The sequence below is a fragment of the Temnothorax curvispinosus genome, unplaced genomic scaffold (genome assembly GCF_003070985.1).
Source record: "Temnothorax curvispinosus isolate PA1 unplaced genomic scaffold, ASM307098v1 QBEX01018068.1, whole genome shotgun sequence".
Classification (NCBI taxonomy): Eukaryota; Metazoa; Arthropoda; class Insecta; order Hymenoptera; family Formicidae; genus Temnothorax; species Temnothorax curvispinosus.
This window is the reverse complement of record NW_020227848.1, coordinates 16,927-38,479: the sequence shown is the minus strand read 5'-3', so window position 1 is coordinate 38,479 and position 21,553 is coordinate 16,927. Positions and strand designations below refer to the sequence as shown.

At 45.4% G+C, this 21,553-nt stretch overlaps 1 protein-coding gene across 1 annotated transcript in view; it reads left to right on the top strand.

The window, feature by feature from the left end:
• Positions 1-21,553, top strand: part of LOC112468096 (Down syndrome cell adhesion molecule-like protein Dscam2) — a 54,905-nt gene that overhangs the window by 20,579 nt on the left and 12,773 nt on the right. The window contains exons 3-8 of the mRNA XM_025037134.1: positions 2,592-2,918; positions 7,672-7,833; positions 8,210-8,359; positions 13,422-13,539; positions 18,469-18,712; positions 19,827-20,031. Of these exons, the coding sequence (XP_024892902.1) occupies positions 2,592-2,918; positions 7,672-7,833; positions 8,210-8,359; positions 13,422-13,539; positions 18,469-18,712; positions 19,827-20,031 (1,206 nt within the window). The remainder of the gene's footprint in view (positions 1-2,591; positions 2,919-7,671; positions 7,834-8,209; positions 8,360-13,421; positions 13,540-18,468; positions 18,713-19,826; positions 20,032-21,553) is intronic.

The following is a 21,553-nucleotide window of genomic DNA, read 5'->3' as shown; positions in this document are numbered from 1 at the left end:
GACATGGTGTTACGCTTCTAGTTTGCCCGACGTATCGCTTACGACAGCCGGCCTGGCGATCGTGTTCTCTCCCTCCTTCTCTGTCCCTCTTTTCCTCTCATGGGTCCCGCCGAGTGCCTCTAGAGTGGGTGTGTAGTTGAGTACGTGCCAGAGTAGATGCAACCCTTAGCTACGCATTCGCCCGTCCCTCCACACTCGCCGTCCATTGTTTAGCTATTTCGATGAGCCAACGTATTTCGAGCGCGTTCAACACGGCTCAATCTTCGATCTATTTCCGCAATCTGGCTTCGTCACGTAATCAGATAAAAAGGTAGGATTTTGCAAATTTCGCGAAGTTTTACATACCGGAGAAACGTCAGATCGATGAAATATCACGAAGTTACGAGAACGCATATCCATCAATGTGGGTACAAGTATAAAATAAAAAACAAGCTGACGCGATTAATCTTTCTGATATGACGCTCCTGTTACGTTCGTAATCCAATCTGATTCAAGAAGAGACCCGGGATCAGAGACCCGAGATCGTATTTCTGATGTATACGCCGCCGCAATCGGGGAATCCCCGGGTATAACGATCGAATCGCAAGACGGCCGACGTATGTCAAATGGTTGTACGAACAGCGGTGGAATTATAACGCGAACCGTAGGAACTCGTGGAAGATGAAGAGTTAACTTTTTATGCAGGACGCCTTCCCTCCCCGCTCTTCCCTCCGCGGGGAAATGATTACGGAGTTCGGGGTGAATGTAGGTCGCAAGATATATATCCAATCGCAGGTCCGCAATGCACTGGTTATCCGGGCGATGGTGGAGTGCGCCCAATGTTAAGATTCGAAACTCCGTCGGCTAGTCGGCTTTGAAGAAAGAGGAACGGAGAGAGAAACGGAGGGAAACGAGGAAAAAGGAAAGAGAGAAAGAGAGAGAGAGAAAGAGAGAAAGAAAGAGGGAGAGGGAAGGAGCGAGAGAGAAGTAGAAGAAGAGAGGGTAAGGCAGGAAGTAAATCTTTGCCGGGTACTACAGCTTTTATAGGAGAGAGTCCGCGATTTTCTTTTTCGAGAAAACGATAACTTTCCGGATTCGAACGTGCACGTCCGAGAGACGACGCCACGAGGATGGGGAATCCGCCGGGCTACTAGAAACGTTGCCTTGGCTTATGGGAGATAAGTAATCAAGATTTAAGCTCGCGCCAGGCTTGGTGTAAGGGAGGGAATTGCCAACGTAAGCGCTCATCGGAGACTCGGCCAAAACAACTTCCGACGTCGCTACTTTCAGGCTCTATTCGGCTACTGAGAGAGAGAGAGAGAGTACCTTGGACTCGAGCCTGCGCCACGCAGATAAAAGCACGTAGTTTTAGCGAAGGCAACCTCGCAAGCTGTCTAACCGTGTGTACTTTGACTTGTAAATTTATAGTTTAGCGTACACACAGGCCGATAATATCAGGTTGATAATTTATTTCGTAACTGCGACTTGCGGGACGTGATCGTAATTTCTTTTTCGCATAATGCCTGATGGCACTCGTGTAATTTATTTTCAAGTTTCGCACACGTCGAAACTTTATACGCTCGGAAACGCTAAATTCCTAAAACGCGCGTCCTTTGACGAGCATCGATCGCGATTTCGTTCGGGTACGGCCACACACGGAAACGCGCCGCGGGCGCGCGCGTCATTCGTTGCACGTTCTGCAACGTGCGGATAGTCCCGCACTTGGTCGGGCCAGCAGCTTCCAGATGAGCAATGCTGGACGGAATGCGGAATACATCGGGAGCGGAGAGAGAGAGAACCGGCATTCCTACTTAAATCAACATAACTCGGGTGATGAATGGTTAACAGGCTTCGGCGGGTGGGAGGAGGGGCGACGAGGGAGAGAGACGTGCAATGCGCTCCATTTATGGAAGCTATTACGGCCGAATTTCAGCGTTAAATGTATGATTTATGGCCGGGCGTATTATCTTCGTTCATGTCCGTCGACGATACAGTGCACGTCCCACCGCCGCTCCCCTTCTCTCTCTCTCTCTCTCTCGCGGTGTTGACTCTCTCACTCTCCCCTCTTCCCTCCCCCGTTTAGAAAATTACTTCGCATTCGGCCGGTGGTGAACGAAAAATTCACCGCCGGAGTGTCCATTCGTTGACGCTGCCGCGTGATTAATGCGTTTCTGATTGTTATTCGTAATACTCTAGAATTTATGGCGCATTAGAATCGCGAAATAAAGCGCGACCGTGTGCGAACACGCGCGCGCTAGATGCCGGATCGAAATCGTTTTGTCCGCGCAGAAATTCGCGCGGACAATTTTCAGTTTCGAGTTTCGGACAATTTTTCCAGGAATTCGCGAGAGAGCGCGACGCCGCGCCGGTAATGGAAATTTTAAGCGTATTTAAAGTTGTATGGCGCCGCGGCGATGCGAAATGAATAATGAAAAGGAAAGGCGGAAGGCAGATCCGCAGATATCCGCGAAATATGTACAGTGAGCTGCCAGGGGGAGGGGGGAGGGAAATAGGGAGCCGTAATCTTAATTGAATATAGTTAAGCCGCTTTGCGTTCTACCGTTAATACATATCTGACGTCTTTCGTCCTGTTCCCCCCTCTTTCTGAGAAGCAGGTACCAGCGACGCCTCCTACGAGACGCAGGGACCCAGCTTCGTGACGGAGCCGCCGTCCAGGGTGGAGTTCACCAACGCGAACGGCGGCCGGGTGGACTGCACGGTGCGGGGTAACCCGCTGCCGACCGTCGACTGGCTCGCGGCGGACGGCGGCAGTATAACGAACATCCTCGGTATCAGGCACGTCCTCGGCAACGGGACGATACACTTCCCCGCGTTCGAGGCCGAGGCCTTCCGGCAGGACGTCCACTGGGCCATTTACAAGTGCTCCGCCGTCAACAGTGTCGGCGCGGTCGTTAGCAGAGACGTCACCGTCAGAGCAGGTATGTGTCAACCGAGCGAAACTTGCCAAGCTCGTTATCTGCGGTCCGCTTCTCCGCATTATTCTCGCGTTTCTCTCCCCAATATCGTGTCCCCGTCCTCGTATCCTACGTGGTTCGTGAAGACGGGGGGCCAACCTCGTGAGTGACGCGTGCGCGCGGTGTCTCTATCCGCGAACGGACTCGCGTTCTCACGGCCCACGGATTCGATCGTCTCCTCTGGTCCTCTGGTCCCCCGGCCGACGAGATGAAATTTCCTTCTCGCGTACGTTTATACATATATTGTATTTGAACTGTAATCGACAAGCTAAGTAACGGGGCTGTCTCTCCGTCGCGGCGGGATCTACAGGATAATGGAATTACCAGATACCGAAATCGCAGCTTTTAGTTATACTATATTGAAAGAAAGGAGAAAACCTTGGAAGACGTCACTCTGAATTACTCGGATGCCGTGTGTTAAGAATTGTTACAATTTATCACATCAGACATCGATGAATTAAATAAGAGAGAGTTTTCGCGTTACAATCTAGAGTGATAATCGAATAACTTAGCTAACTATTGATTTCCAGTTTGTATTTATTTAAAAATATGTATTTTTCTTATAACTTGAGGTTTCGCGAGTTAATGAGTTAAGTAAATTGCTGCGTTTGACAATTTAAATAAAAAGATCTCGACTTCCCGGAAGAGTCTGTTTTGATTTAAACGAATAAGTGATTGGAATTTTTAATATTGCATTAATTTTTAATATTCTCTTTAATATTCTCTTACTCTATTTTTTACTCTACATGAGAAAATATTTATGCACAAAAGAATCTTCCATAGTTTATTCGCTTCGCGAGGAAAATATCGGTTTCGCGGGCATTAGCCAGATAAAATATTAGAAATCTCGTGTTGGGCAGCCAGGGTACTTAGTCACTGAAATCACGTTATAGGAAGGGAGAATCCGTCTACGGATTCTTTTTGCTCGACGACGCGATACCTTCCAAAACTCGCGTCTACAAGAGTATCGAAGTAGAAGACGGCGAGAAAAGAGAAAGAAGGCAGGGACGGGTAAATGGAGTAAAAGGAGGCCGCGAGGCGCCTTAAAAATAGGAGCTTCCGCCGGGTCAACGAACCGGAAGATATCTTATCGACCTAATACGCCCGTAAATCATCGTCGCGTGAACGCAGCCCATACCTTTTCAGATTCATGCCTGGTGCCTCTGCCGCGTCAGCTCCTAGTATCCGCCTCAGCCATTTTCTTTTTGCTCATCTCCTTCACGGTCTTATCCTGCCTTTTCCCTCGCCTTCCTTCCTTCCCGCCCGCGCGCCGCTTCGCTTCCGCGCCCGGCTTCAGCTAGCGCTTCCTTCCGTCCTCCGAGAAAAATCTTTCGGCTGCGCGCGCTCTCTATTCTTGGAAACAAAATGGATATGATTGCGTGCGCGATCGCTCGAGCACGTTGCTGGTTGCCGCCGGAAATGTCGCCTTCTTCGTTTTTCCTTATACCACCTCGGCAGCTGCCGTATGTAATCGCGACGCTTTGTCAAAAAAAATGGAGAGAGAAAGGGGAGGATACCCCTGTCATGTGGGGTTACTTTGTCTCCGTAAGAAAGAAAACTTTCCGCCGCCGTTAAAGAAAGCTTCCTCCAAAGGAATTAGTTTTTAAAGAAGCAGTTTATGAGTCTTCTTTCCACTTTCGCGCGAGAACCTCGTGGTTATTTATCTCGATTATTTTTTCTGGCGGACTGAAAGATTCTAATGACGATACATTACGTTCATTGTGTTCCGGTACGTGGGATCCGACCAAAACACTTTCCCGTGGGAGCAGCTTCCATCATTCAGTATTTTCCCGCAGAGTTACGAGACAAACAAGCCATTAGTCTCTGGGTTACTTGACATATTTCATCATCGATCCTGAACGATGTCCCGAAACGATGTAAGACGAACGATATAAGAGATGACAAGAGATGGCAGAAAATAAACCGCCAGGGCATCATTTGCGAGAAAGTTCAAGCTCGAGCTTGTTGAGGAATATGTGCTACTCTCTATGACATGACTTGGTATATGCACAATAAGCTGACAAGGTATAGAAAGAGATCCGATCTAGTCTGCACTGGCGAGGATAACGAGACCGGATAACAAATACTTACCGTTTTGCGGACACTAGGCGTTCGCGCTCGCTGTTTGTCCGTTTTCCACCACGTCCGCGTTCGCCTCGGAGGCGAACTGAATTTCGTATTCAGCTCAAACGATACCGGAACTTATTTATTTCGCAGGAACGAACGAAATGGACGCGACTTGAGAAACACGTTATGTATACCTCGAAAATTCGGCAACCGTTGTTCTCCGTACGCTCGACCGATATGCATGATAGCCGAGCACGAAGCGAGCGCGCGTTACACGGCATTACCTCGCGTATATACGGACGTGTGTACGATGTGCCTCCTTATACCGAGAAAATGAGTAAGTTTAACAACCGTATACTAGACTCTTTTATAAAAACTACATGTAGGAACCGCGTCGCTCACTTTTACGAGACGGACATTCACGTTTTCAACCCCCGGCTCGTGTCTCTCAGCTTAGCAGCTTATAAGTTTAAAGATAACTCGGAAGTACGTCGGCGTGGGGTTTCTTTAAATTTTATATAAAATTATTACTCGGTGTTAAATTATATATTCTTTAACTCGTTACTTATTGAAGTAGAATCTAAAGGTATTTATTGTAGAATTATATAATCGAAAGAAAGCTATTACAATATTTATTTTAGGAACAGTCCGTGATTTATATATATACGATGTATAAGTTCTTGTTTCGTTTATTCTGACTTAATTACATTTTTTATTCTTTAAAAGCGCGCGTGCATGCACACATATACGCGGAAACATATACGTATCTGACATTATTATCCGCACTCTCGAGTTTAAAACATCGCTACTCGTCAGATTTGTCGTCGGGTAATCACGTCCCCTCACGAGAGGGGTCCTCCGATACTTTTGCATAAAATCCAACTTGTCGAAAAAGCGCGGTTTTCGTTTCTAGTGGATGATTCGCAGAGAGAGGACGGATGCGTGCTCTGATGGAAAGCTCTGGTCGACGTCGCTGCTCTTGCGCGCGGCATCTTCCTCTCTGTCTTTCGCTCTTTGATTCCCTTCGTCCTCTATCTCCTCTTTACGTCCCTCCCTCCCCCCTGTTCCCTTCTACTATCTCTTCTCTCTGCTCGTTTCATGCTTTGTAAATATTACCTGCCACGAGACGTCTGCCGAGTTTATGTTCGGCTTGGTTGCCGCGTAACCGAGAGAGCCGAACGAGCGATACGCGGGGAAAGCTAGAAAGGGATGGCTGCCGAGGGAAAGGCAACCAGAAAGGGACGAAAAGAGAGAGAGAGAGAGAAAATGGTAGCGTGCGCAGGAGTCGAGTGAGGGGATAGAGCGAGCACGAGAAGGTGGATGGAGTACGGGCAAACTCACTGAGTTTTTACCCCATTCTGAAGTCTGAGTGCCTCGCTCCGCTGACTCTCGAAACGGGTTGCGGAGGCAGAGAGAGAACCCCAACGCACCACCACACCACAGCGATTCCCTGGCTGCCGCCACCACCATCGTCCGCTTTTCTATCCTCTTTCACCTTCTTTCGTTATTTCTCCTTCTTTCTCTCCACTTCTCTCTCTCTTTCTTTCTCTTTCTCTCTCTTTCAGACTCCTGCCTGGCTGCCTGACTGCCTTCCATGTTCTTTACAACCTTATTCCATCTCCCTCTTAGACATGCCCTTACCAACCTTTCAGCCGAGCCCATCAACTTACGTGGGCTGCCGGGTGAGGGGCGGATCGCGACATGAGATTTTGGATAAGACCACCGCCTTTTGGGATTTTCTACTCTGTCCATATTGTGCTGCCTCGTTTCTATCAAGCCCATACGAGCGCTCTCGTTAGCGCGCAAAAGTCGGCAGGGCAAAAATGAAGGCGGTTTAAACGCGGGGGATGATGTGATTTACTCAAAGAAACTCGCGTTACGTCATGTTTCCCCGTGAATTGCGCTCTCTCGCGAGTTTTTTTCAGCTGATCATTGACGCGGACACACAAATAACTTTTTTGTAAACCATGCACGAAGTTTCTCTAACACGGATTACGTTAAATTATTCGCGCGATGTAAAAGATTTAATCGTAAAAATATAGTGGTATAAAGAAAGCGTGTTCGCTCTTTTTTATCTTTTTATTTACCTAGCAGAGAAATGAAAATGAATAAAAGCGCATAGTAAATCTGCATAATTTAACATACACATGATGATCGTTCCCGCGGCGTTTTCTCCGCGGCGTCGAATATTCCGCCATTGTTCATCCCCTTGTGTTCCATTATTTTGCACAATTATTAAATTTCTATCAAATTAACGAAGGCTATTTGTTACTCATTTTATTAATTGATAGTGTAAATTCGACATGCGGATACGCGCAGTAAATGTAACGCGTGTTTACCCGCAAACATGCGTTAAACAGATCATTAAGTGTACAGAGGACAAGGGGAATAAAATTACGCATGTCCGCGCATACATTTATGAGAGCTCTCTAATTAGAAGCGGCGTCGAACGTTGTTCAAAACGTGGCAAACTGTTCCGCGTTGTGCCGTTTCGGTTCTTATCGGCGAACGTGTATCAAAAGCGAATTGTAACACCCCTCGCTGCGGCCGCGCGGCAGCGCCATTAGCATTTGCGTTATAGTTCTTATAGTCCCCGGAACCGTGGTATATGGACCGGGGAGAGAGTGGAACTTATCGTTACGTGTTGCAGTGGTAAACCAACGTTACGATCCGGAAGTGCAAAATCCCAGCGGGTTCCCCGGCAACAACGTGCTCATGCGCTGCATCGTGCCCAGTTTTGTTCGCGACCACGTCACGGTCACGTCTTGGCTTCAAGAACCGGTCTTCAATATTTACCCCTCCACAATGGGCGGTGAGTATAATTTAAAAGAAATAAGAAAACGGACATACGGGTAGCGGGCTTTTCAATGCGAACCAGCGTGGGTAATTGCTCTAAAATAACAGATATGGAATTATTATATTTAACATGAAATAGGAGGAATCGAATTATTCTAAAATTACAGTTGCCTTTTGTCATATACGTATAATAGGTATTGTCGCAAATTAATTATATCGCTGGAAAACAGGAGTTATATTGCATGACGTCATCTACGTGCGCGCACGTATATATAAATAAACACGTAATTTCCTTCCGATCAATTTAGATTTCCATGATGATAGAAACGTAATTCAAACCTCCTCCTCCTCCTCCTCCTCCTCCTCCTCCTCCCCGACGCGTGTTGTTATAGATGGCAAATATCATATGCTGCCGACCGGCGAGTTGATGATAATCAATATTACGCGAAGCGACGCGCAGATGACGTATCGGTGCAGGACGCATCACCGGTTAACTCAGGACACCGTCGTCAGCAGCAATGTAGGGCGGCTGCAACTGACTGGTGAGTACGTCATAGATTTTTCTCCTTGTACACCCGGGGCAGGGGGGGGCGCCCGCTTGCATCACGTTGCTCTGTAAGGGCGGATTTCTTGACCAATTTAGCCAGTTTTTCCGTAGTTGAAAATATATCAGAGTTATCAGAGTGTCGTTTATCATTAAATTACATCAAATTGCTGTTTATACATATCTAAACCGCAATTTATCAAATAATCAGAATTATATATGTTAATTAAAAATCAGTCAATTTGATTTGCGAGCGTCAAATTTAAAATTAAAATTTTATTAAAGCGATATTTGCCGGAAAAATTAATAAATTTTAATTATATAGAAGATTGTTTTGTTACTCCTTTGGTTATTATTTTCAATTAGTCTCTCCTGCGAAGCTTATTTCGGAAGAAACTTTTTATTTTCTATCGCTAATTACTCGAGAACAATAGGTAGTTCGATACCTTCCTCGAGGAAAAATTGGTTCTGAATTAGTCGATGAAATTGTTATTAAAACACAATACGCTAAAAAGCCCGGATACTACCACAGATACAATCTTATTATCCTTATTATCTAACTATCTCGATTCAGGATTAATTGGACGGCGCGGGAAATGGGAACGATCCCTATTCTCTGTCGTATCCATCATTTCACAAAGATGAATTTATTTCGACAATTATTAAATTTTTCGAAAACGTAAACAGAGCCGGAGCCTTGGATATCCGTTGCGCTTGTCGAACGGTAAATTCCCGTTCCGCCTCGAGCTGAACGTATAGCGGACGTATGGCGGAGTTTAATTAAATGTTTACTTTACCTGCACCCGATTCGATCGATACCGCGGCAATTATATTTCCCATTTTTTTCATTTGGAATGAAAGCAACCAAAGGAGAGCGGTGAAAAGAGAAAATTTGTCCCACAAATCGAGAACTCGATACATCTGCGTTATTGAAATTTTTAATAAAAGTAAAGTTTTGATGCGCTCTCGGCGACCAAACGCACGATTATACACGAATATTTATTTCTGTCACGTGTGTATATAAATATACCGGCCGACGTGAGTCGCCAGTTTAATTAATGTCCGATCAAAAGGGATCGTCAAGAATCAAGGCATCATCAAATAGAGTAGATAATTAATTCCAGGAAGCGTCCGTTCTCGTTTTTTACGCTCTCGCAATTTGTTCCCCTATCGTGTCGAGCACATTAACTCGGATCTTATCTCGCGATAGCTGGATGGTCGCCGGGGATAAAAGAAGATAAAAACAGTGCGTTTAACGGCATGGGAGCCCGGGGAGCCTCATCCGAGCGACTTCTTCGACAGCGGCGCGGTCGATGTTTAATTAGATAACTGTTAAAGAAACGATGACAGTATGGCGTTGCGTAAATTACGGGAGAAGCTGAATAAATGAGGGCGAGAGAGGGCGAGATAAGACGCGATCGCAGGCAGTTCTTCCCCCTCTCCCCCCCCCCCCCGAGCGGTCCCGCTAATGACGTTTCTCTTCTCCGTAGGATGTCACATCGCGTTCGAAATTAAGAGGAACTTTAATCGCATCCGCACGAACGCAAGGGGAAAGGCAAACTATTGTGCGCTTTATATACCTTACCTTTCCATTACCTTCGCGATACCATCGCCTTGTAAGCGATCTGGTAACCGTTGGCGTTCTCTTCGGGATTATTACAAATACATTATCTGTCTATTGTTCTTATTTAATGTACGCGATTGAATTTGATATGTCTCGTGTACCACGCGGAAAAATTGAAATAATGTTTATGATGGAATATTGATCGTGCTCTTTTACCGGGGTATCCTATCCTCATTGTGAAGTCTACTCGCCGTCTTCCTAGGCGATTCTAGATTTTCGAAACTACAAGTGGAGAAGGAAATGGGAGACAGGTAGAGATAGAGAGACATAGTGCACGTATGTGTGTGTGTGTGTGTTCGGAAACTTTAAAACTAGGAGAACCTCTCGTGATATCGCAAATTTTTCGAGGGACGTGCGACTTATTTAAAGTTTCTCCGCCAGGTTCGAACATAAAGCCGCCGTGATTTTATGCGTCCGCTTACTTTCTGCTCTTCTTCGCAGCAAAAGTCTTCCATGCTGTATTCGTGAAATCGCCTCGATGAGGACGCGCTCGGAATAACAACGTCGATTAATTAATTAATACGATTATTGCAAATTTCGGCAAGCTTCATCATACCGCGATTAAATAAACTATGTTTTTGTTGAAAGAGTTTGCCGATCGGAAATTAGCTCGGGCAATATGACACGATTTAACCAGATACGACATGTTTGAAATCCATATAATTAGCACCGCCGCCGCTTTGGTATATTTCTAATCACACAAATATTTCTGACAAACATCAATTAATTATCGCCGTAATTCGCTCATGGGTTAATTACCTCATGTATCATTCGACGGGTTGCCCGAATAAACGATATTCGCTGTGAAAGCCTAGCAGCAATACACAGGCGGGATAAATATTTGTTCGAAAGCGAGTCGCGCGTAGGAGGGAAACAAAGCAGAATTGACCTAAAAAAATATTACATCAACGATTAATTCCTCCAGGTCTCTGCGACATTTCCGAGTTTTGCGGCGCAAACAAAATAATATCAATTGTAATGACAATTACCGTCACATCAATATAATTATTCATGAAATAATATGATATCGCACAATAATAATAATGACACAATTTAAATTGCAACGTATCATCGTAATGACAATCGAACGGCGTTTCATAATTCGATGTTATCCTTGAGATGAGGTAAAACCGGGGAGGGTGAGGTGCGCGGGCGGGGGAAGGGATAGACGTTTGTGTGCCGCCGCATAATCAGGCAAGAAAAACCGATCCGACGTGCCTGGGCAAGAATATCTCGGCGGACGTTAAAAAATTCACGGGTTTCAATTTTCCAGAAACGTACGCGTTCGCGCTCGTGCACTCGTAATAAAGCCGGTATGCGCGCCGGCGCCGCCGGCCCCGGGCCCCGGCGTCGCGCCCTCTCGCCGGATATCTTCCGCCGTAAGATAGAAATTTATGCTAAGCGCACTTAGGTAGTTAATAACTTAATAATGAAGTTCGGGAGAAATTTGATCGTTTGCATATTTCGACGCGCGCGCCTTCGGACCGCGTCGGTATATTCCCCTCTAAATTAACCAAAATCTCGATGTACAGTAGTTTTCCCGGAGTAATGAGGAAACTTTTCGGCGCATTATCCGCGAGCGTGTAAATCCCAGCAGGAGTCCCGCCGAAAATTTAGAACTGGCGGTATAAAGTTAACGTTTATCGCGCAATTTCAAGAGACGTAATAACGCACGAATTGTGAAACGATTCCGGTATATACTGTTCGGCGATATATGAGCAGTGTCGCGGAGCCGACGTTACGTCTGTTCGATTAATTACAGATTTCGTTGCTTGAATTTTTCATGAACGTGTACTCTTACGAAGATATGTCGTCGAATCTCACAATTTTTTGATGTCGGAGTAGAATTTGTATTTCTGTTCAATTTTGAATGCTCGAGTTTTCATTTTTTTTCTAGAGATCTGCATCTTACATAATCGTTTAGATCGGTAAATTCTATTTTGCGAATTAAAAAACCGTCATTTTTTCGGAATTACACTGAAATGATAAGTATAATATTATTAATTAATTAGCACTGACACGAATTGTTATTATTCGCATTGACGTTTGCTATTAATTTTAATCGTATTGTGAAATTAAGCGCGGGGCCGGCGCACGCGTTTATCGTGCAAACGTATATCCCACGCAAACGATAGATGTTTTTGTCGCGACGTACAAGAGGTAGGTATGTATGAACGCTCCCGGCGAGTATTCGCCATCGCGTAATCCAGCGCATTAATTCCGCGTTAAATGTAACAGCACGTATGTGCGACGTTGTCCACACATCATTTGATCACGAAATAACACACGTGCCGAAGAGAGAAGGGCACTTGAGTATCTATGGACGAATCAATAAACCACGCTGCATTTCTACCGCAGATATGCGCCGGGGGTAGATTGAGTGGCTCGATTTTAACATGGCCACGCGAAATAAAAATACCTACATTCGTATAATTGGACAGATGGAATAACTGTAACGCGCGGGGCCGTTGCGTTGGCGCATTTGATGTGTCATTAACCGGCGGTGTGTGTCTTCATTTTCGCCGCGAACGCGCGTAACCACCGATACGGGTACGTTTAATTAATTATGAATTTTCATCCCGTGTAAGAAAATTCGAAATTTCGAGCGAGGCGAAATTACTGCAGTCGAAAGTATGCCGGGCGCGAATTAGGAACGCGAGCGATTTATTGCGGCAGTACAGTTTTGGCAGCGTGAAATTTTGTAATCGTATGCAAAAACTTAATTAACGAACGCGATTTAATTTTTATTAATTTTTTTAAATTACTCACGTTACTTTTGTGATTTCATTTCGAATATAATGGCAATCGCATATTCGTGTACATATGTTGCATACGAATTTTTTTTTTTTTACCGTTTTAATATACCTCAGCGCAGACTGATGTGGTTTTTCGAAAAAGAAGAAAAATTGTCACAAAATTTTTTTTTAGCGCGCCGCGCGAGCAACTCTCGTCGTAGGAATTCGCTGGACGTTGGCGTCCGAACGGAACGTTAACTTTTCCCGACGTTTTTGATAGCGCGTGACGTAATTTCAAATTCTCGCCAAAGCACGGAGATATATCGTCGTTATCTAACGTGGTTCCGCTTCATAGTGCGCGCCGTGTCGTAAGACGTGGCGTTATCTGCGACCATAACTTCCCATTAAACGTCACGCTGGATGCGTGCGCGCGGAGTCCTGCATTTTTTTTTCCTTCCCTTTCGCTTCCTCCGTGTCCCACCCATTTCTCGCCGTCCGAGGTCCCGCGCTTCCTTCCCACCCCGCGGACAGTAACGATTTATGAACATATTTTCCGCGTATCACACGGCAAACTTGGCCGGAATCGATCCCCCCCTGTATACGAGCAGCGGCGGATACCCAATATAGCGTCCCGCGATTTAATCTTCGATTTTACGCTATAATTGAATCTATACACGCCCGGCGCTTGTTTCTATTTCCAGAAATTCGAGGCTCCATGCCGCCTATAATAAATGAGAAGCTGGTGTACATGTCGGCTCGCTTGAAAGACACCGTCGTGATCCCCTGCGTGGCCTACGCCAACCCCACCCCGACTAACAGGTAAGGTTTTTTTTCCCCCTCCGACATAATTCAGTCGTACTTATTAACATTACTGTAGATTATTAAATTATTAATTTTATAGATTTAATATCGTTTATATATATTAATATATAGATCAATAAATTACGTGTAATTCTCAATTAAATTAAATTTATATTATTAACGAAGCGTTATATACAGCGTATATGTATAGTGGGACGGACGGGTCTTTCGCGTATATGCGTATGTACCGCGTACCGGATCTCCGGGTAGCGTACAGAAAGTTCATCCGGGCTATCAATTCCGCCCATAATTAGATTTTAAATCGCATTTTTCTCGCCGACCTCCTCGCGCATCTCGCTCCTCCTTTCTTATCCCCCTTCCTCGGGAAGAGGGGGACGGAAGAGGGGCACGCTTGCGTTACGCTCAGACACGCAATTAAACGGTAAGCAGGCGTTTACCCTCTGTACCGTACTCCGGCGATGATGTTAAGTAATCTGCATACAAAGTATACGGTACACTGCGCGCGCGAATTAAAGGCGATGCTTGAAGATTAACAGGGTTCGCTTCGCGAACGTCACACACGTCGCGAGATGCGAGATAGCGGTCATGAAATCCATATATAGCGCGACAGCCCGATGTGAATGGCAGTTAATAATGAAGAGCGACCGGTGACGTACACGATAAATATTGACGAGCCGATATTAGGGCGAAACTGTCGAGACACATAGACCGGATTTCCAATCGCGCTTCCGGTTTCGCAAGGATATATGAAGTTTAAAACCGACCATGAGCGAGAGTAAATTCCAAAGTTCACGTGCCAAAAGAATCCAAGTTCATTTTTCATTGACTCTATATTTAGGCAGAAAACGCGTGGTATAACTTCTCTGTGAGAAGTATCGTTAATGCCGTTCGAAGAGGAATTAAAGAAGGCAGGAAAATGTAGTTAATCGGATGAAAATTTATATAAAGAGCTTTTACCATTGTTACCATATAGAATCGAACTGTTCGACGGTCGAGATAAGGATAAAACTCATTATCTAAAATAATACTTGTAACAGAAAGTCAAACGCGTTTAACGGTGTTTTGCGCTATATATACGCTTTCGCGTTGTCGTGCCCGACAGCCGGGTGATGAGGAAATTGGAATCTTTGTACAAACAGACGGAGCACGCGAGCCACGGTGCTCATTCGCTACTAGACGCGCGCGCGTGTCTCTATTTTCCTTATATTAATGCTAATTTTAAACATAGATCCGCGGACGGAATATTTTGCGCGATATGAGCTCCACGCGCGCAGAAACGCCCACGCGGAGTTCATCGACATCGCGGACTTCCTATGGAAGGCCGGACCCGGGGCGAGAAGGTGAATCGAGGTGAACGAGAAAACAGTTACGGAACCGGAGGCGGGGGATTTTCTTCTTCTCCGCGCGCTCTGAGTATTAAATATTACGTTAACTCTCGCGAGAGATACCATCTCCTTCTCCCGCGCGTACCCGCTCGCGGATATATTACATTTATCCCACGAGAGGTACGAGAGGAGAAACGGCGGACGGGATAGAGGCAAGCGCGTTCGTCAGGACCGCGACTAACATCGACGCAACACCACCGGGGAAGCGACGAGAGGCTCTACGAAACTTGTTGCGTGGTGGGGGGAGCGTGTTATTACGGCGGATTACGCGATTAGCAACTAGTTTGGTCCCATCATTGATGCCGCGAGCACCGAGGATCGGCGCGGTATAATCAAACTCGCATCGAATGGGGAAACACACGGTTATCGCCGTGTCGCGCGGCGAGACGCGTTTAAATAATTACGAGCGAACAGACGAGAAACAGGCGAGAGACGCTTAAGAATCATGCTCGCGAGAGCTAGCGCTGCCTCGGATTTCCCATTTCGCTTCATCCTCTCGCTTATAGATTTTACAGGGAAATCCCTCCGCCTATCTATATCTCTTTCTCTCTTTCTCTCTCTCACTCGATCTCTCGCGCGCCGAAAATGTAAAATGAAAATTTCAAACGTCGCCGGCAGAACATATCGACGGAACTTTGATCGTGAAAATTTGTAGAATCGACGCGGATAGAGCGACGCGATTCAGGTTGGTGTGTACACGCGTGCGTGTGTGTATACACACGCGCGCGCGTGCGAGCCGCGTATAGAGCCGCCAATCTACGCGAGCGCGCGACGATAGTAGCCGGGGGGGATGAACGAAGATAGTCAGAAGATATATAGACGTCGGGAGGGCTGTATGGGTAGCGCAAACAAACCGACCGCTGATTACAGAGACTGCTTCTGACAGCCCATCAAATATTCCGCATTTACGTATACGTCGACGTCACTGAGTATTCCATGCTTGTGTTCATCAACCGCTCGCTTCCCCCTCACCCTGCCTTCTCCGGTCCTTCTCCGACCGCCCTCTTCTTCCACGTCGGCTCTCTTCTCCTCCTCCTCTTCTAGTCGTCTCTTCCGCAGGTTGATTTAGTCGACGGAAGAGAGTCGGAGAGGGGGGGAGGAGGAAAGCTAGAGAAGCTGAAGATAGGGATAAGGGATATAGAATGGGAAAGAGGAAGATGGAACGAAAGGAAGAGAGAGAGAGATAGAGAAGAAGAGGAGAAAGCTAAACAGGTGGAGAAGACAAGAGGATGGAGAAGACGAAGACAGAGAGAGGAAGAGAGTTTGAGGGTTCGTCGCGACGCGGCGGCTTCCATCTCTCCGGGTTCCCTCGCACTCGAGCATCTCCGTATCCCATCTCCTACCCTCGCCAATTTCCCTTCGTAAATTCGATTATCTATAGGTATACTCCTCATCCCTGTGGCTCCACTTCTGCCTCGCTGCCAACGCGGCCGCCATCTCTGCTCCCATCCTCTTCGGCCTCTTCCTCACCGTCATCATCCTCGTCCTCGTCGTCGTTGGCCTTCCATGTTCTCTCCCGGATGCGGAGTAAGCAAGACCCGGGACACTACGCTTTAGCGAATTTCTAAACCACGTGGGGCCGATCATCGTGTAAAAGCGAGAGAGAAGGAGAGAAAGGAAGAGGCTAAATCAAGAGGAGTTATTCTGCGCGCGCTGGAGGGACGAGGCCGGAGCTAATGGCGCGTTACGAGCAATCGCGGAAAGATGAACTGGCTCCATTCGGTCTCGATAAACTTCCCAAAGGGCGATAAGGGATCTCGAATTGGGATCGATTTGGATATTGGCGGTATTCGGATAACGGTATTCGATAACAGGGTATAATCTAATTTAATTAGGCTAATTTATTTGACACATTAAAAAATGAGGTTATACATGTTAATCGTTTCCAGGTGAAGACTTTATATCGTTAAAGAGCGACGTTTATATCCTTTATATCTTTCAACTTGTTTAATTGAAATACACCAAATTTAATTAGAATATTTATTCGAATTTGAATTTCATTTTTATGTAATATTTAAAAGCAAGTTTTTACATTATTAAAGAAACAACGTATTTTTAACTCATTTAATTAGAGCGCGGAGCGCATATGTTTGAAACATATTCGCGTTATATTAAAAATTCATGTCAATCTGGTTATACAAATACATATGCAAGTTCGTTAAATGGTCGACGCGAGCAGATTCAGATCGCAAAAATGGCGGCAGCTTGAAATTTTCATTAGTGACTTCGTTGCGGCACTGACATCGTATCGACGGGATTGATAAGATAATAGGGCGGAAAAAATGTCCCCGTCAAGATTTTATATACTTTCGTCGGAGCGCGTGAGCTTAGCCAATATATAAAATCCATCTCTCGCGCGTATTAAACTCAATGGTATATATACATACTATACATAATGTGCAAATAAGGAATCTCTTCAATATCGCTTAATGCCGCGTAATTAATCGTAAAAAAGTAGACTATTTCGTCCGGATCGACACGTTCTTGCGCGGACGTCGGTGCGCATTTCGCGTCGTACTGACCACCGATAAGGTCAAAGGTCGCGCGTGCTCGCCAAGGATCGATTTTGGATTATCTTGTTTGCCGAGGCTGGCTTAAATCAAGACAGCCGGGCACTCCGAATTTTCAATTAAGACGAACACCGAGAGCCGGCGAAGTTATGCGTGATCTCGTTTCGTGAAATTCGCGGAGGATCGATCCGCAACGGCGGAGCCGTTGCGCCATATACTCGCGTATAGTTATGCAATAGCAGCGTTACAGCGCGCGCCTCGGCCGGAAATCCTCGCGTTATCCCGAAAAGCGAGATACAAAGGCATTTGAATTCAGATCGGTCGATTCGTAAAAAGAAAAAGAAGAAAAGAAAAAAAACTTTGCGCTGTTGCTTTAACGCGACGACGCGCGTTCGCGATCGTCTGAATACTCTGAATAAATCGGCGGCGACCGAATATCATTAAAATACATGTTCTTCGGAAAGTGAACGTTTTGAATGCGTGCCAGGGCGTATCTCGTCGCGTCGTACAACACACGTGTATACACAAGCAGAAATACGGGAATATAGCCGCGCGCGATATATATGGACGTACAATAGCGGGGAAATGCATTCGGTCTTTCCCGATGAAACAATAGTTATTTTGTGGTAAGCGTGTGCGGCGGCGAGATACGGTTTCGGACAGGCAACGCGCGCGTACGATATTATACGTACGTACGTACGTACGTATTATACATATATGAACGTGTAACGCAACGTTTTCGAGATCTCGTCGGTTAGGTAACTACAATAATAACATCGTCGCTTTGACGAGCGCGGGAAATGGTAATTTGCATACGCATTCTGTTGAGAACGCGTACACATGAGCCGCGGTACACGATGCAAATGCAGAGTTTCTGCGAATGTCTGCCTACATCGTCGATGCTTTCACTGCGGGGCGGCGCGGCCGTCCGATAATGACGGGGTCCTTGGAATTGGATTCGAAATCGAAATATAACTATATATATATATATGTATACGGAGAATCCCCTGTTTCTGTTTTCTCTCGCGCAGATGGTACTACAACAGGAATCAAAGGGAGGAACCGATCGAGGAGTCGTCGGGCCATTACGTGGTGCGTGACGGCTCCTTGATCATCCAGAGCGTCGCGGAGAACGACGCCGGCTCCTACATGTGCACCGCCAGCAATTCCGAAGGCAGCGAAACTTTGGAGATCAGATTAACGGTGTCTGCACCGTTGAGCGTTCACGTACAGCCAACGATACAGACGGTCGATCTGGGGAAATCCGCCTATCTGGTAATCAATCATTATCGACACCGATTTATTTGGAAATAAATAAAGAGCCTGTCAACCCTCCGACACGTATAATCACGTAGGGACAAGTTGGACAGGGTAAACGGAAAAATAATATTTCGAGAAATCTAACACCGCGAAGAGCGAAAAAGATAAATTAATACTGTAGAGCCCCGAATATATATATCTGTACCTTAGAGCTAGAAAATCGTATCTCCACTTTTTGTCAAAATGAAGTTAATACATTTTTCAATATGACAGGAGCTTAAATTGTATACCTAATGATAAAGCGTCCTAAATGTCTATTTTTACTAGTTCGTAAGGTACAACGTTTAGAAGAAAACGTTTATTAAAAATTTTTATAGTGGCTAAATTTTTAAACCAGCTACAGCGCGTTATTGGCAGTTGAAATTACTTTATTAAAAACTCAATATTTTTCAAGCTGCTGCATTTTATATCTAAAAAAATTAACCATTTCTCTCTTTAAAACTTTAAACCGTATTTTCTCTAAATAATAATAGAAATACGATTCTTTATCTCTAAGATACAGATATATCTATACTCGAAAACGTTATTTTGAAGGCCACTTTAGACAATCTGTGATTTGCGTCAGATTTCAAGATAGAATTCCATATAAAATTTTTATGCCGTGCATTTCAATACATTTATTATATATCCTTATAGTCTGATTCTTCAACTGTCTCTCCTATTATAGATAGATCAATAACAGAACGTCTGAAGTCTTTACACATTCTAAGTTTAAGGATGCAAAAAACAGGCGACAGATCGCTTACAAATATCGAGCACTTCGATTACTGTTATATGAATATTTACCGCGGCGTTTTCAGTCGTCTGTAAATACCGTAAAGCGCTGTCGATGACGCGGGAAATGAATCTGTACGTGCCGGAAATTAATGCCAGTCGTGGTGCCGGGGGTGTGTGATTCGAATACATTTTCAGGAATATAGAGATCTGATTTTTCTCAAGAAGCTCCACGCCTTTGCGGATTCGAGACGAGACGGCATTCTTCCTCGTTTTTCCGCGTGCGCGCGAGCAAGCGCGCCGAGTCCCCCTTTCTTGATTCTCATCAGTTTCTTCCGTCTAAACTCCTTTGCAGACGTGCACCGCAAGTGGATTTCCGCAAGCGGCACTCTATTGGCTGAAGGACGGTCAGCCATTGAGAACGGGCGCCCGAGTAAGGACGGTCTCCAGCGAGCGCATTTCCGTGACGTCGGTCGCGAGGGAGGACCGCGGCATGTACCAGTGCTTCGTGCGGAACGAGTACGAAATGGCTCAAGGAATTGCGGAATTGCGCTTAGGGGGTAAGACATTCTGGACTTCGCGTTCCGGATGTACAATAGTATATACGTCGCGACGCCTTATCGTTTGGAAAGCCAAGTCCCATAGTCGTCGTGCCATCACTCGGAAACTCGAAAATCTTGAAATTATCACGAGAGGAACTATCTCGGTATCGAACTAAATATTAATTAACATTTACATTTTATGACTGAATTGTACACCAAAATTTAGGTAGCAAATCAATTCGAATTTCAAATAGTGTACAATTACCGTTAGAATGGTCGAGGCATTTTCAACGATTTTTAATTATTTATCCCCTCAATGAATCGCGAGTATTTTTATTCCGATAACACATTTTGTACATAGTATATTTAATTACAGCAAGCATTTATATTTTATCACGCTACAATTATTCGATTCGGGTGAAAGAAGGCTCCTTGTTTGCCAAACGTCCGACGAATGTTTCACTGTTGGTTAATATCGGTTGGTAGAACTCATACATTCCATTCCATGGCTCGCGTGCCATTTTATCGTAACGCATTCTCCATCGGGAGGCGGCCACGACTTCCCTGCAGGCTACGTGCCATTTTTGCGGGAAAGTGCCCTCATCGCTCTTCCGATTGTGCTTTACGGAGCGTGCTCCCATCTGTGGAACGATAATCGCGGTCTCGGTTTCGATTAACTCCGGTTGGGTTTCGTTTGCAGCAGCAGCAGCAACAGCAAAATCGCCAAATCGCATTACCTAACTTCAACAATTGTTTCTTATTACCTAATCTAGTCAGCACCCTGATTCTTACTTTATTTTAGAATTTTGTAAGTTGTAAATCTATATTTTAATAAAATAATTAAGGACCTCTCAATAATAATAAGAAACATAAAAGAAATTGGCAATAAGAGAGTCGACGCGGTATAATTAGTGCGTAATGTCAAAAGACAGATGTATTTGAATATTACAAGTTTCCGGACGTTTCGGCTCTTCTTCGAGCCATCCTCAGCGGTAAATCAGTTATAACCTCAGTAGTAAATCTATATTAAATAGGAATATTCAGCGATAAATTAGGTCGACCTTCGCTATCGCCATCGCGCAATCGAGAATCGTTGCTTAATAGCGGATAGAAACGCATGCATTTAACAATCTCTCGCTCGTGCATTTATTACGGAGGAAAAAAAAAGAGAATTCGAACGAGCGATCGCGTGTTTGGCGAACTTAATCAGAAACTTGGTTTGCCCGCGGTTTGAAAATGTTGGTTAACGGCTGCGGAACTCGCGGAACATGTGCGGAGGAGGGAAACGCCGCCGCTGCCTGTTTGCGCAGCGCGTTCCCTTCGTATAACGTATTTTCCATCGGCCGGTCGTTTCGCCGCGGGATACGTGCCATTTTTGTACGAAAATGGCCTCGTTTGCTCTCTAGCTCTCTCCCCCGTTCGCAAACCCGCACCCGATATGAGACCTCCACCGTCGGGCGCATCAATGTCCGATGGACAACCGCACGACTCGCGAATTTGCCCCGGGAATATAATAAAAGCGATTTACCATAGTTTTCGC